Source organism: Gekko japonicus, unplaced genomic scaffold (genome assembly GCF_001447785.1).
Source record: "Gekko japonicus isolate JY-2015 unplaced genomic scaffold, Gekko_japonicus_V1.1 scaffold3213, whole genome shotgun sequence".
Taxonomy (NCBI): domain Eukaryota; kingdom Metazoa; phylum Chordata; class Lepidosauria; order Squamata; family Gekkonidae; genus Gekko; species Gekko japonicus.
Window position 1 is genome coordinate 88,836 of NW_015170371.1, and position 16,355 is coordinate 105,190.

General features: G+C 50.1%; 1 protein-coding gene across 1 annotated transcript in view; it reads right to left on the reverse strand.

Moving 5' to 3' along the window:
• SCN4A (sodium channel, voltage gated, type IV alpha subunit) overlaps positions 1-16,355 on the reverse strand; it is a 120,792-nt gene that overhangs the window by 54,466 nt on the left and 49,971 nt on the right. The window contains exons 13-15 of the mRNA XM_015418240.1: positions 15,328-15,501; positions 13,768-14,124; positions 6,530-7,111 (exon numbers count right to left, since the gene is read on the reverse strand). Of these exons, the coding sequence (XP_015273726.1) occupies positions 6,530-7,111; positions 13,768-14,124; positions 15,328-15,501 (1,113 nt within the window). The remainder of the gene's footprint in view (positions 1-6,529; positions 7,112-13,767; positions 14,125-15,327; positions 15,502-16,355) is intronic.

Consider the following 16,355-nt stretch of genomic DNA (forward strand, 5'->3'; position numbering starts at 1 on the left):
TAAGACAAAAGATGTTAATGTATGAGTTGTTTTTTCTAAATTAAAACCTCAGTGTTCAGGTTAAATTGCCATGTTGGCACTTTGAAATACATAAGTGGGTTTTGGGTTGCAGTTTGGGCACTCGGTCTCTAAAAGGTTCGTCACCACTGCCCTATTGCATTATGTATTGCAGGTCCTTGCTCTCTGATTGAATTGCTTGTCATATTTTATATTTTGTAATCCATCTTCAGTTGCAGTGAGAAAAGCAGGCTATAAATGAATGAATGTTACTATCCTTATCATATCATTAAATAGTTCACATAAAGGAACATACTCAACCCATTTTTAAAGAAGGTGTCTGGCTTAAGACACCTTCTTTAAAAATGGGTTGAGTATGTTCCTATTTGGTTTAAGCTAGATATAAGGGCGTTTTGAACTGTGGTGCTGGAGAAGACTCTTGAGATTTTGAACTATGGTGCTGGAGAAGACTCTTGAGAATCCCTTGGACTGCAAGAAGAACAAATCAGTCCATCCTAAAAGAAATCAACCCTGACTGTTCCCTGGAAGGCCAGATAATGAAACTGAAGCTCAAATACTTTGGCCACCCAATGAGAAGGGAGCACTCGCTGGAGAAGAAGACCCTGATGCTGGGAAAGACTGAAGGTCAAAGAAGACGGGGACGGCAAAGGATGAGATGGTTGGACAGTGGTCATAGATGCAACGAACATGAAGTTGAGCCAACTTCAGAGGACGTCATGTTATGCTGGCAAAGCAAGTGGGTTTATTTCATAACTCACCCACTGACCTCAACAGTGACTGCACCCACCACTGCCTCTTGCTCCGCCTACAGCATAAGAACATAAGAGAAGCCAATGGTCGAATATGCATTTGACTTTCCCACCGGTGTCCCAGCCTTCTGACACCGTCTTTAAAAAAGCTGTCTACATTTGGGTGTTGTTTTCACACCTCAACAGTGCTAGCATACTTTTGCACCTCCGCATATGTTTATTGCCCTTTCCTAGCGGCTCCACTGTCATTGCACCTCTGCACTGCTTTAAAAGAATCTTCTCCAAACAACATTCAAACAGGCATAGAGAAAGATGGAGTCAAAGCAACACGAAACTGATTAAAAATGCAGATTCGAACAATGTTGGATCAGGCCAGTGGCCCATCTAGTCCAACACTCTGTCACTCAGTGGCCAAAAATCCCAGATGCCATCAAGAGATCCAGCAGTGGGGCCAGGACACTAGGAGCCCTCCGACTGTTGCCTCCCCCCCAAAGCACCAAGAATACAGAGCATCACTTGCCCCAGCCTGAGAGTTCCTATCTATACCTTGTGGCTAATAGCCATGCTTGTAGCCGCTGGCACCACCTCCTGTGGCAGTGAATTCCAAGTGTTAATCACTCTTTGGGTGAAGAAGGACTTCCTTTTATCCGTTCTAACCCGACTGCTCAGCAATTTCATGGAGTGCCCATGAGTTCTTGTATTGTGAGAAAGGGAGAAAAGTACCTCTTTCTCAACCTACTCTGTCCCACGCATAATCTTATAAACCTCGATCATGTCACCTCTCAGCTGTCATTTCTCCAAGCATTTTAACCTTTCTACAAAGGGAAAGGGTTCCAACCCTTTTATCATTCTAGTTGCCCTTTTCTGGCTGCGGTCACACGGAGCATTAGCCACGCTACAGAGACGGAAGATAGGCGGATTTTCCGGGCATGATCACACTGCACCATCTGGGAAGCATAGAGCTCCCGTGGCTAACCCGAGGCTTCCCGCCGAAGATGCGCCGTAAAAAACTAGTACCTCCGAGGTACTAGTTTCTGGAAACCGCGGGGCAAGGGCGGGCGTCTGATCGCGTTTCCGGTGGTAGTTTGTGGCATCCAGCGCCCGCCCATGTCCCGTCACGAAAAGGTTTTTTCCCCCCAAGTCTCCACGGGATGCGCACAAGCACCCAACGGCGCATGCGCACACTTCGGTTAAAAAACCCACAACCCCGTTTGCCGTGGCAGCGGCGCCTAGCCATTGCTGCTGTGATCGCACTGCGCCGCTTCTTTGCCGTGCCACAGGATTGTTGTGTGATCAGCACCTCCCCCCGAAACACAGGACGTTGGCAGGACGTGTGATCTGGCGGCCGCGCGTTAGTTTGCTCCGGGGCAAACAGCCACGCTTCCCCCCCGCATTTTCCGGCCCGTGTGACCGGGGCCTCTGCACTTTTTCCAATGCTATCACAATAAACCATAAGATTTCAGCTGACTCTGCAGACAATGATGGGAAACCAACAGCTGTATATAAACCTCCATTGGCCACACACACAACACGCAGCAGGGGTCCATATCACTCCGACCTCATGGAGAGCCAATGGCCAAAGGAAGCCCCTTGCACCAAAAACCTGGCCTGATTACCCCTGGAAGGGCATATTGCCCACATTGTCTTCTTCTGGGAGCCATTCACAATTATCCTCCACCAGGGCTCCAGATGCAAATGCCCACTCATAAGCCCTCCTCCTCAAACTGGAGGTGCCAGGGGTAGTTGGCTCCAGGGGTCATTTCCTGCAGGAGCGCACAGGAGCGGAGCTCTGGCAGTAAAGAGCCCAGGGGGTGGGCACATGCAACAAGCCCCGCCCCCTGCTCCCAGCAGCCCTCAGTCAGAGCAAGAAGCAGCCAGGTAAGTTGCCGAGCTCCCCCCAGCCCCCTGGTCCAAAACAGTCCAGTGGCACCTTTAAGACCAGGTTTTATTCAGGTACAAGCTCTCCCTCCTCTGCGAGGACAGATCTGCATGTCCCCCCCCCCCAATAGCTAGCAATCCAAAACAGTCCAGTGAAGCCTGAGCGGTGGGTGTTGCCTTCTGACACACTTCCGGTGATGCCAGGGGGTGTGGCACATGCAAATGAGTTGTGCAAATGAGTTGTGCTAATGAGCTCCTGCACCTCTTTTTCTACAAAATGACCCCCGGTTGGCTCTGATGTCTCAGCACGGGATTACGCAATTTTTTCTCCTCTACAATACACAGACTGGCTAAATCGTTGCTTTGCCCTCAACTGCTATCAGAAGGGTCTCTTTTACAGGCAGCTCAAGCGAAGTAAGCCTGCAGTTTGTAGGGAAGACCTGGTGCTGTTAGCCACGAAATGCCACATGCAAGTAAGCTCCAGCTTCGTGCTGCTTCATGTTGCTCCCCAGGGGGAAGTCCACGGTGTGGTCCAGTGTTCCCTCTAAGCTGAGTTAGTGTGAGCTAGCTCACAGTTTTTTAGCCTCTGGCTCACACATTTTTGTCTTGGCTCAGGATGGAGGGCTCCAGAGCACACTAATTGATGCAGCAGCCAAATCGCTTGCTCATGACTTTAATGCCAGTTGCTCACAAAGTAGAATTTTTGCTCACAAGACTCCACAGCTTAGAGGGAGCATTGGTGTGGTCTTGTCTGTTCCTTGCCCAGTGAGCTGTTACTGGTGACCGTACAAAATGCATCCCCCTTCCTTCTCTGAATATCCCTGCGCGTTGTCCTAATGAAGGCCTATTCTTTGTCGGCTGGGTGTGTACCATATAAAAGATATTTTGGGTTGCCAACTCCAGGTTGGGAAATTCCTGGAGGCCCAGTGAAGCCAGGGGAGGGCGGGGTTTGGGGAGGGGCGGGACCCCAACAGGGTGTGATGTCACAGAGCCCATCCTCCAAAACAGCCATCTTCTCCAGGGAAATTGATTTTGGTCACCTGGCAATCAACTGTAATAGTGGGAAACCTCCAGGTACCATCTGGAAGCTGGCAACCCTATCACAGTCTGCCCTCCAACACAGCCACTTTCTTGCAGGAGGACTGATCGCTGTAGGCCAGAGATAATTTGTAATTCCAGGAGATCTCAAGGTTCCACCTGGAGGCTGGCAACCCTACGGACACTGCAGGGATCTCTAGGCTGCGCTGGGTATAGAGTACCAAGGCTGGAAGTGAAGACTGGCCCCAACTCAGAGCCACCTGCCCATAAAACTGGTTGCTGAGGGAGGTCTTCATCTTAACCCTTCTCTGCTATCGGGGGAGACAGAGTGTCACAGCTCTGGAATGTGGAGGGCTGCCCTCCTTTTGCTTCATCAGCCCTCTCTGGCTCACCCACTGTTTGCTATCTTATGCTTGACCTTGTAGATGCTCCAGCTGCAGTTTACTCGGCTGGGAAAGTTAACGGCTTTTTTGCTTTGCCCGCGCGCACGAGATGTATCCATTGGCTCCTGCTTACATGGGGGGGGGGATGTTTGACTTTAGTATAAGTCAGAGGCCCTAGTACTGACGGCCATTCCTGACACAAGCTGTACACGTGTTCTTTAGTACCGGACTCATCAATAAACAATTATCTTCTTATGAAGCCCTGTGTGGTGTGACCTGACTAAGGATCCTGACAGAGAGAGAGACAAGGAGAAGGCTTCCTTAGCGCAAAGTCAGTGACAGGAAACACGATAGTGCCACAAGGAAAGGAGAGCTCAGCTGGGAGGCAACTGGGTGCAAACAGGTTGTGTGTTGCTGTCAGCTATGCTGCCATGGGTTTGGGGAGTTCATTCTGTGTCTGGTTAATTTCTATTGCATTCCTATCCCTGCTGTTCGGCCTTTGCTGAAACGCTTATCTCTACAGATGTGCAGGAGGAGGTTGTGTTGACTGGAGGGCTCCTATGTACCATGAGAGACTCCTGGTTCTCAGCTTTAGCCACCTAACGGTTGCCTGACTTATCCCGCGCGCGGGAGGGTGCCTAATTGGCCAATGCCATGGGGGGGTGCATACGAATACCCTATGTCCTATTATGCTCTAGTGGCTGCGGCCATTCCTAACAGTGCCTGTGTTACTGCATCTATAGCTTTGCAATAAAAGTATAACCGTTCCTCAATGCGTGTACTCCGTTGTTAGCTGTGGGTTCTGACAGTTGTTAGCTTTCCAGGCCTGATTGTAAGTGACTGGGGGGAGGAGAAGGGGGAGGAGGCCGGCGGGCTGAGGAAACTTGCTGAGGGCCCTACAATTAGATCTAGCGCTAATACCTCAGAGGGAATCATCTCTGGACATGTGATGGGCCCCAGGAGATGTCTGGGCAGTGAGGCCGCCTGAATACACATAACACTTGACTCTCAAAGACATACCGGTATTAGGCTGACCCTGCTGGGGCAGGAGGCACAGCAGAGTGCTAGGAAGGGGTCCCAGCTGGAACTGCACATGGGAGTAAGCTAAGCTGTGATATAAGGATGAGGAGACACACTGCAAGAGACACTGGCCAACTTCCCAAGGCTTTTCCCCCCTGGGGTTGCCAGCCGTAGCCTGAGGGATCACTGGAGATTTGAGGGGGTCGATCCTGGGAAAAGCAGAGTCCGGGGAGGGGCAGGGCTGTGGTGCTGCTTTCTGACTTCCGATTAGCGGATTCTTGATTTTATCAGTATTATAATGACCACTGATTAAAATGCAACAAGCTATTTAAATGAGATAATTTTTAAAGAGTCTGTGGGCTGAAAAGTGGGGCAGGAACCGCAAACGAGCAAAGAAGGGCACAAGCAGCCGGAAGCAGTCTTTTCAGCTCGCGCCCTCGTTCCAGGCAATCCTCCCGTATCCGGCTTCTGGGAAAGTGGCTGTCTTTGGCATTCCACCGTCACCCATTCCCTCCTGTACTGGGTGAGCAAGCAACAGCTGGGGCGTGCCCCCTGGGAGAGCGGGGCAGGGGGGGCGCTGCTCCCAGCTGTTCTCTGCCCATGAAGGGGGTGGTGAGGACTGGCAGATGCTGCTGGTGCCTGCCTGAGCAGTGGCGGCGGCGGAGGAGCTGGCACTGCTCAAGGGGGTGAATGGCTGCTGCTAGCAGAGAATGCTGATACCTGCCCTGGAAGAGCTGCCACTGATACCTGCCCTGGAAGAGCCTGCCCTTCACTGGCAGCCTCTCTCCTCTCCCCCTAGCATCACACCAAGGAGAGGGGCACGGCTTGTGGGGCAGTCTCTAGAGGGGACCCAATCCTTGCTGCTGCTCAGAGGAAGAAGGGCTGGGAAGCGCTCGTTTCTAGAGCTGGGTGGTAGAAGAGGAAGGTTGCCAGGAGTCTGCAGTGGGCTCAGCCTTGGCACTGGGACCCTTAGCTGCTGCTTGATCATGCCAATCCCTGATTTGATTGATTGGATTTATTAAATTTCTATTCCGCCCTTTCAGCCTCGGCTGATGCTGGCCCTGACTGCAAAGAAGCCTGGACCGATTTCACACAAGAGCTGTGCCGTGGTCGCGCCTCCCTTTGCCCCGCTTCTATTGGTCAATTTCCCACTCGAAGCCGCGCGGCCGCATTTTGACCTGCAGCTTCACCCAATTTTCCCCGCGGTTTCGTGATCCTCAAAAAACAGGATCATGAAACCGCAGGGAAAATCGGACGAAGCCGCGGGTTAAAATGAAATATGCGCAAGGAGTCTTTCGAGGAAGCTTGTTCCCTAAGCTTCTCAAGGAGCCCCTAATAAGCATCCAAGGAACCCATTTCCAAGAAGCACAGCTGGACAACCACTGGGACAACCCCTGCACCCACCCCATCCTTCGTCTCTCCTCGCAGGGATCCAGGACTTACCTTGGTGTCTTCAGCTGTCTCTTCTCCTGTGTCTGTTTCATCATAAAGGTCCGACTCTTCCGAGGCTATTGGGACGTGGATGGTCAGGCTGGGATTGTTAATGAAGTTCATGTGATCCAGCTCATCAATGAATGGCGCTCTTTTGGCCATTCTATCCAAGTAGTTCGGTTTGGAGCCCTGGCTGATGTCAAGCTGATTAATGACCGGCTGCTTGTCGGCTATGCCGTTGATGTAATCCGACTTGGAGTCCTGGCCCACATCCACGTGGTGCAGCCCATCAATGGCCAACTCTTTCTTGGCTATGCCGTCCACGTAATTCGATTTGGAGTCCTGACCTGTGTCCATGTGGTTGAGGACAAAATTCTCCTTCTTGCTGTCATCCTCTGCCTTGGTTGGTGTTTCCTTTTTCCCCTTCCAGACCTGGTGAAGTAGCCAGAGCACTTGCTTCTTGACAAAGTCGATCCCCCGTGTAATCCTGCCAATCGCGATCTGCAAATTATTCACCTCGCCATCATCGTCAGAGCCCGCCAGGCTATCGGCACTGAAGGAACTGAGCAGCAAGGCCAAGAACAGGTTGAGAACCTGCAAGGGGTGGGGGACACAAAAGAGACACTGCCTTAAAAATCGGAATGGCGCTCCCCAAGGGTCATTTCCTAGAAAAAGAGGTTCCAGGAGCTCATTTGCATAACTCAATTGCATATGCCACACCCCCTGACAAAGGTCAGGCATTTAAATCCCCCCCCCTCGCAAAAGTGGAGAGGATCCGGGGGAAAGGCAGGCATCTCTGCCTCCCTACGCTCCCCGTCTCCAGCCAGCCCATTGCAGGGAGGCAGGCATGCCTGGGTTCCCTGCCCGATCTTCTCCAGGTGCCCCGCCCTCGCTGAGTATCTCCACGGGGCAGGGCAGGGCCTGGACTCCTTCCTGCCGGAGCAGTGCTCCAGGGCGCTCCGGCAGGAAATGACCCCTGGTGCTCCCACAGAAACCAGTACTTTGGTTTGTTTTTTTAAAAAGATCTTGTGGTAATCATCTCAAAGAGAAGCCACCAAGGACAGAGTAATAGGAAACATGCAGAACAAGACTCGAGGAGTAAAACAACATTTTCCAGGATACAAGCCAGGCTGCGTGAACCATGTGCTAAAAAAATTATACTGAAACTTTTGAATCAATCCAAACTTTTCCCCTAGGAAAATCTGTATATAACATGCAAAAGAGAATGCATTTGTTTATTTTGCAACTATTATTCTGTTCCTAGAAATGGTGTTCCCATCTCAGACCCCTGAGTTTTGTCCAGGTTCTTCATGACAGCTATAAGGGCTAGAAATGTTTGGTCTTCTAAAAAACAAGGCAAACGGACTTTCTCAGGATGGTGGACCCTGAACTTTAATGACACATGTGGCTGTTCTCTTATTTATTCTGAACTTTAATTTAATTCCCATCTGTCTGCTAGAGGCTCTCAGACAGCTACCCATCCCTAAACACATATAGGTAAGGTAAAGGTTTCCCTTGCTCAAAAGCCAGTCGAATCCGACTCTAGGGTTGCGGTGCTCATCTCCGTTTCCAAGCCGAAGAGCCAGCGCTGTCCTAAGACATTTCCATGGTCATGTGGCCGGTATGACTACATGCCGAGGTGCACGGAATGCTGTTACCTTCCCACCAAAGTGGTACCTATCTATCTACTTGCAATTTCTTGCTTTCAAACTGCTAGGTTGGCAGGAGCTGGAACCAAAGACGGGAGTTCACTCTGTCCCGCAGCACTTGGGTCTCGAACTGCTGAACTACCGACCTTCCACAGCCTGCAGTTCAGCGTCTTAACCACTTGAGCCACTGCTGCTCAGTGGAGGGGGGGAATCAGAGGGACCGTTGGTCACCCTAAGTCAACTGTGACTTGACAGCAAAAAAGAAAAAAAAAGAAGCCGATTCTGCACAGACAAAGAGACTCCCTTTATACAATGCACGCCCGAGTGGCAATGGCCACTGGCCTGGATGGTATCGTATCCTGGCACAAATGCATGGCAAACAAAAGACTCTTGGGCACGACAGCTAAATGCATCCTCCACACTGCTGGCGAGGCAAGGCGTGGGAGCGTGCTCCGCCCTCCTGTTGGCAATGGGATGTGGACCGGCTGCCCCACGGCCTGACCCAGCGACGCACGTTCTTGTGCTAGAGGTCGGCTGCAGGCTCCTGCTCCAACCCACCCACCAAAGACCCCTCCCTCTGCTTGCCCCCGTCACTGTCCCTGTAGGCACCGCTGGGTCTGCCATGTACAGTAACATCAGCAAGAAAGTGGAATGTGTTTTGCTGCAAGGAGCCCGGGGCCTGCCCACCCCCTGTCAGTATTCGTGCCTCTCCCCTGCCAGGAGTGCATTTGAGATGGGCCTTTGCTAGTATTCAAGGTCACGGCTGCTTGCACATGGCTCATGCCTCATGACTTAACTCGGACCTTTATATAACACTCCTTTTGCTTTCCTCACAACTCTCGGACGCTCCTCTTCCGCACCAGCCCCAGCCATTTGCTGCCGCCGCCACCTGTAACCCTAAAGGCTGCTCCAGTTAGTTCTTTCCTCGGCCAAGTTCCGCACCTTTCCCCTTAATAGCTTGCTGCGGAAATGCCAAAAGGAACACGAATAGGGAAACGACAGCTGGATCCGCAACACCGCAAATATGTCAAGCCTTGAGCAATGTTCCCTCTAAGCTGTGGAGTCTTGTGAGCAAAAAAATTCTACTTTGTGAGCGACTGGCATTAAAGTGGCGAGCGAGCGATTGGGCTGCTGCATAAATTAGTTTGCTCTGGAGCCGTCCCTTCCTGAGACAAGGCAAAAATGTGTGAGCCGGAGGCTAAAAAACCTGTGAGCTGGCTCACACTAACTCAGCTTAGGGTGAACACTGGTCTTGAGGCCAGAGAGTACAATATTTCAAAAATGGCTGGGGAGGGGCTTGGGAGGGGCTGGAAGGCACCCTCCTTTCCCCAGCACGGCTTGACCAGCCCCTTCCCAGCGTCTCATTAGCAGCACTGTCCACACAGGCATACAGAAGGGACAGCACGACTCACATGCCTTTGGCAGAGGAGGAGGGGGAAAGCGTTCCACACATGGGCACATGGGACCTCCCTGTCTTTTGGCTATAATGGCCCTTTGGGTATACATCTACCCAGGGGTCATTTCGTAGAAAAAGAGGTGCAGTAGCTCATTAGCATAACTCATTAGCATAACTCATTTGCATATGCCACACACCCCGACATCACTGGAAGTGTGTCAGAAGGCCAACACCCACCGCTCAGGCTACACTGGACTCTTTTGGATTGCTAGCTATCGAGGGGGGGGGGGCGTGCAGATCTGTCCTCACAGAGGAGGGAGAGCTTGCACCTGAATAAAACTTGGTCTTTAAGGTGCCACTGGACGACTGTTTTGGATTGCTAGCTATGGGGGGGGGGAATGCGCAGATCTGCTCTCACAGTGGAGGGAGAGCTTGTACCTGAAGGCGGGCCGGGGAGGGCTCTGCAACTTACTTGGCTGCTTCTTGCTCCTCGTGGCCTGACTGAGGGCTGCTGGGAGCAGGGGGCGGGGCTTGTTGCATGTGCCCGCCCCCTGGGCTCCTTACTGCCGGAGCTTCGCTCCTGTGCGCTCCCATAGGAAATGACCCCTGCATCTACCCCTTAAAATACAGGAACATCAGAACATAAGAGAAGCCAGTGTTGGATCAGGCCAATGGCCCATCCAGTCCAACGCTCCGTGTCACACAGTGGCCAGAAATACCAGGTGCCAGCAGTGGGGCCAGGACACGAGAAGCCTTCCCACTGATGACTCCCCCATCCCCAGCACCAAGAAGAGAGAGCATCCCTTGCCCCAGACTGAGAGTTCCTATCATAAGAACATAAGAGAAGCCATGTTGGATCAGGCCAATGGCCCATCCAGGCCAACACTCCGTGTCACACAGTGGCCAAAAATACCAGGTGCCAGCAGGAGGTCCAGCAGTGGGGCCAGGAGACTAGAAGCCCTCCCACTGTTGCAAAGCACCAAGAAGAGAAGAAGAGGAGATTGGATTTATATCCCACCCTTCACTACCCAAAGGAGTCTCAGAGCGGCTTACAAACTCCTCTCCCTTCCCCTCCCCACAACAGACACCCTGGGAGGTAGGCGGGGCTGAGAGGGCTCTGGACAGAAACTGCTCTTTCTCAAGGACAGCGCTTATCAGAACTACGGCTTGCCCAAGGTCATCCAGCCAGGTGCAAGTGGAGGAGTGGGGAATCAAACCCGGTTCTCCCAGATTAGAGTCCGCGCACTTAACCATGGCACCAAACTGGCTCTAAGTGTCATGTCTATGTGGTCAGCCCTGTTGCTACGGTCACACCATCAGTGGGCAACCATGGCCTTCGAAGAAGTGGAGGAGGAGGGGGGGAGGGGGAAGAGTTGGTTTTATACCCCGCTTTTCTCTACCCGAAGGTGTCTCAAAGCAGCTTCCAATCGCCTTCCTTTACTCTCCCCACAACAGACTCCTGTGAGGAAGGTGGGGCTGAGAGAGCCCTGAGAGAACTGTGACTGGCCCAAGGTCACCCTTGTAGTGGTTAAATGCGCGGACTCTAATCTGGGAGAGCTGGGTTTGATTCCCCACTCCTCCACTTGCACCTGGCTGGATGACCTTGGGCAAGCCGTAGTTCTGATAAGAGCTGTTATTTTTACACCTCTAACAGTTTCCTGACACTTCTTTATAGCAGAGGTAGCTGAAGATTTTCATGATACTATCCAAGGCAGCATTCAGAGTGCTTAAGGACTTCCCCTCCAATACTTTTTATCGTAAATAGGTTTTTTTAAATCTTAGAGGTTTCTACTAGTGCCTCTAATTTTTTCTTTTCCATTGTCAATTTATGATATATCTTTCCCCCTACATATTGTTTGTTTTTCTTTTTGAGCTCTTTTATTTTGCTTTTTAGGTCCTGTGTAATTTTTCCCTGTCCTTTTTATAGGCTGATGGCAGAGAAATAAGTTTCCCATGTAAGACTGCTTTCATCACATACCATATCATCTCTCAAGAAACTCCACAATTTGAATTCAGTGAGAAATAATTGCTTATTTCCATTGTGATTTCTTTATGTATTATTCGGTCTAATAAATGTAATTTAAGTTCCAATAGGATTCTTTGCCATCTGTTCTTTATATAGTACAAAACATTAAGCCCATGCGTGCCCTGACCATATTTTGGGTCCTATTTCAGCTGCATGGATTTGGTTAAACAATTTTCTGGAGGCTAGTATATAGTCTGTACAAGCACAGATTTTATGTACAGCTGAAAAATAAGTATAATCTTTCCAACTCGGGAGCCAGCCGGAACTCCGTTCCTGTGCGTTCCTGCCCCAAAAGAGCCCTGGGTATAACCAGGCAAACTGGCACACTTCTCTGCACCAGGAACTACATATGTGGGAAATGCCATGTCTGGTTAGGCCTTGGGTTAGGTCTTCTCAGACATCTGGGGAGAAAGAAGCAGGGCCCTCTAGGATCCAGGAAGGGCTTGCTTCTTCTCTAGGTTCCTAGAAGGGCTGAAGTGCCAAGAGAATACAGCTAAAGACTCATACTGAGCGTCACCCAGTCCCGAACAAACTGTGGATCAGATGGGCGGGTCTGCTCTTCCTCGCTGGACCTCTGTGAAGCACTGTGGACCTCCCGTCAGAAACCAGAAGTGCCCGCTGTGCCGAGACCAGGGTGTTGCTTTGGGCTCTTACTGCAGTATGAATGGGAATATAAAGACTTTTATATATAGGGGTTTTTTCTTCTTGATCGTTCATGTTCATATTTCTCTGTTTTTACAGATTTGTTCTTTAAATAATATTTTATTAGGATGTTAGAAAGGCCTGTTATATGAAAATATAACTGAAAATGTCGAGACAGTGTGTGACTGCAATGAAGAAGGCCAATGCTATGCTGGGGATTATTAGGAAGGGTATTGAGAACAGATCAGCCAATATCGTAATGCCCCTCTATAAATCAATGGTGCAACCTCATTTGGTATACTGTGTGCAGTTCTGGTCACCACACCTTAAAAAGGATATTATCGCTTTGGGAAAAGTGCAGAAAAGGGCAACTCGCATGATAAAAGGGTTGGAACACTTTCCCTATGAGGAAAGGTTAAGGCGCTTAGGGCTCTTTAGCTTGGAGAAACGACGACTGAGGGGAGACATGATTGAGGCTTATAAGATTATGCATGGCATAGAGCAAGTGGAGAAAGAGGTACTTTTCTCCCTTTCTCACAATACAAGAACTCGTGGGCACTCCATGAAATTGCTGGACGGTCGGGTTAGAACGGATAAGAGGAAGTACTTCTTCACCCAAAGAGTGATTAATACTTGGAATTCACTGCCATAGGAAGTGGTGGCGGCTACAAGCATGGACGGCTTCAAAAGGGAATTAGATACGCATATGGAGCAGAGGTCCATCAGTGGCTATTAGCCACAAGGGGCAAGTGATGCTCTGTCATCTTGGTGCTTGGGGGGGGGTCAACAGTGGGAGTGCTTCTAATGTCCTGGCCCCACTGGTGGACCTCCTGATGGCACTGGTATTTCTGGCCACTGTGTGATACAGAGTGTTGGACTGGATGGGCCTTTGGCCTGATCCAACATTGGCATCTCTTATGTTCTTATAGAAGGCTTTCCCTCTTGTAGGTCTGATATTGTTAGCAGACAACATAATCAGTACAAAGTTCATGATTCTGTAGTTCTTAGGGCAAACCTTTCAATGTCTGGGTCAGATAAGATTTTAGTCTGATATGAAGAATCCTTGCCCATTATCATTTAGGTTAGGTTAAGTAAACACTTAGTTTGACGTAGATATATGTTTCTTTATATCTGGCCAATCAGAGGATTATTACTCAAATTACCACTGTCTTTTGTAACCAATTATGCTGTTTGAATATTGTTTTCTTGATGATGTCAGTCCATGTATAAGATATCATGTATTTCCTGAATATGTTCAGAATATGCTCAAGAAGAAGATGAAGAACAAAAAGAAGAAAGTTGTCGATTTTTGGTTAACTATTTGGTCTAATTGTTTTCCTGTTAATTGAGGCACTTTTCCTGAATATGCTGAAGAGAAAGCAGTCAGTTTTGATGGGTCCTTTGGCCTAACTGCTTTCCGTATTTCATTGCAATAAAATACAAGAACCTCCTCCTCATTTGACTTCATTTTTGACATGGAATCTAATATGTACAACATTACCACCACCATATCCCCTTGCTGGGGAAAGCGACTCACCACCAGGTTCCCGATAACCATGACCATCATGAAGACGATGAGGCACAAGGCCTGTCCCGCCACCTCCATGCAGTCCCACATGGTCTCGATCCACTCCCCGCAAAGGATGCGGAAGACGATGAGGAAGGAGTGGAAGAAGTCGTGCATGTGCCAGCGCGGCAGCTCGCAGTCGGCGGAGATCTTGCAGACGCACTCCTTGTAGCTCTTCCCAAACAGCTGCATGCCCACCACGGCAAAGATGAACACGATGATGGCCAGCACTAAGGTCAGGTTGCCCAGGGCGCCCACCGAGTTGCCGATGATTTTGATCAGCATGTTGAGGGTCGGCCAGGATTTGGCGAGCTTGAACACTCTCATCTGGGGAAGGAAGAGGGAGCCTGGTTAGCAGTGTTCCCTCTAAGCTGAGTTAGTGTGAGCTAGCTCACAGTTTTTTAGCCTCTGGCTCACACATTTTTGTCATAGCTCAGGAAGGATGGCCCCAGAGCAAACTAAATTTATGCAGTAGCTGAATTGCTCGCTCACAACTCTAATGCCAGTAGCTCAGAAAATAGAATTTTTGCTCACAAGACTCCACAGTTTAGAGGGAACATTGCTGGTTAGCCTGTGGAACTCTCTGCCACCAGCTAGAGCAGGGGTGTAAAACATGTGGCCCGCATCACCTACGTCCAGATCCTTTTAACTGGGGATGCCGGGGATTGAACCTGGGATCTTCTGCATGCCCAGCAGGTCCTCTGCCACTGAGCCACGGCCTCTCCTCTTTAAAACACTAACGGCGTGTGGATCCCAGGTTCAGTTTAGCAAAACCGAGCAGGGGCTGAAGGGTTGCATGCCCCCTCTCTCACCATCCCTGAGTGGCTGCAAACACAAGCGCAATTTGCCTTTTGTAAATGGGATGAGATCCAAGATCTTCCATCACATCTGTTTGTGCCATTAGGAAGTCAAATGTGTAGACCAGTTCTACAACTATGTCCATCCCCAGTGCCTGGCATGGCACCTGCTTACCTACTGCCCCCAGGGCACTGGTAGAGTAGGCACACATCCAGGAGGTTCTCAGACCCTCCCTGGCCTTGGGCAGCCTCCTGCAGACCACGTGCTCTACAGTATTCAGGGAAGTTCTGGGGTGTCTTCCCACTTTGGCTTGACTGTACCTGGGGTGTGGGAGGAGGGTGAGATCTTGGCCTGGCTCTGGTGCTATGTAATGTATCCAGTCCAGACCGCGTGGCCGGCTTGGGCTCCACGCGGTCAGGCACAAACATCGAGCTTCGCGCCAAGAGCCAAGGGACTATGCGGATCTTAGCCCGCTCCAATCAGGGAGCTAGGTTCCCGGCCGAGAGCCTATGGGACTCTTGGCCACTGTAAATAACCTATTAGGTAGTAGGGGTGTGTTTTGGGTGGCGGTTTCTCGGGGGATATAAGCCGGCCGGCGAGCCGGGCAAAGTCGTCTTGTTCCTGATCGAATAAAGTACGCTTTGCGGAAATCACTCTGCATACTTTTCATGCTAGTAGCAAAACACAGGTTCTTGGCAAAAGGCTTATGTTGACAGAGTGGAGTCAACTTACCAGCCGAAAGGAGCGGAGCACGGACAGCCCCTGGACGTTGGCGAGGCCAAGCTCCACCAAGCTCAGGGTGACGATGATACTGTCGAAAATGTTCCATCCCACCTGGAAGTAGTCATAGGGGTCCAGAGCAATCAGTTTGAGCACCATCTCAGCTGTGAATATTCCAGTGAAGACCTATGGAAAGAAGAGTGTTAAGGAAACAGCAGAAACTAAGCTGAAACGAACCAAGAAATGGCATAAGGAAATATCTCGAAGCACAGTGCTCCTTGCATACATTGCCTTGCGTACATTCAAAGTTATGTTTTTTCTCAGTTTGTTTTCTTTCACAAGATTTACAATTATGGATACTGTTGAATTAGTGATATTTATTTCTTTGTTCAATTGATTCTGCTTTGATGGCAGGCTAGCAAAATTCACCCCCTTCTCTTAAGAATGCTTCGGTGCCCTTAAATTTTCTTAAGAAAAGGTTGGTGATCTTTGCTTACCTCCGCAGACCCCTCTAAGTTGTTTCTGAACTAAAACCTCTGGAGCAAAATTTCAGAGGGTTAAGTGGACTGGAACAGGAGGGAGGAAGCGGTGAAATTTACCACTCCTTACAAAAAACTTAAGGGCAACTTAAGTTTTCTTATCTGCATGGTTGGATACACACACACACACACACACACACACCTGTCTGGGAGATGGGGTGAACATAAGAACATAAGAGACGTCAATGTTGGATCAGGCCAAAGGCTCATCCAGTCCAACACTCTGGGTCACACAGTGGCCAGAAATACCAGGTGCCATCAGGAGGTCCACCAGTGGGGCCAGGACATTAGAAGCCCTCCCTCTGTTGACCCCCCCCCAAGAACCAAGAAGACAGAGCATCCCTTGCCCCAGACTGAGAATTCCTATCTATACCTTGTGGCTAATAGCCACTGATGGACCTCTGCTCCATATGCTTATCTAATTCCCTCTTGAAGCCGTCCATGCTTGTAGCCGCCACCACCTCCTGTGGCAGTGAATTCCATGTGTTCATCACTCTTTGG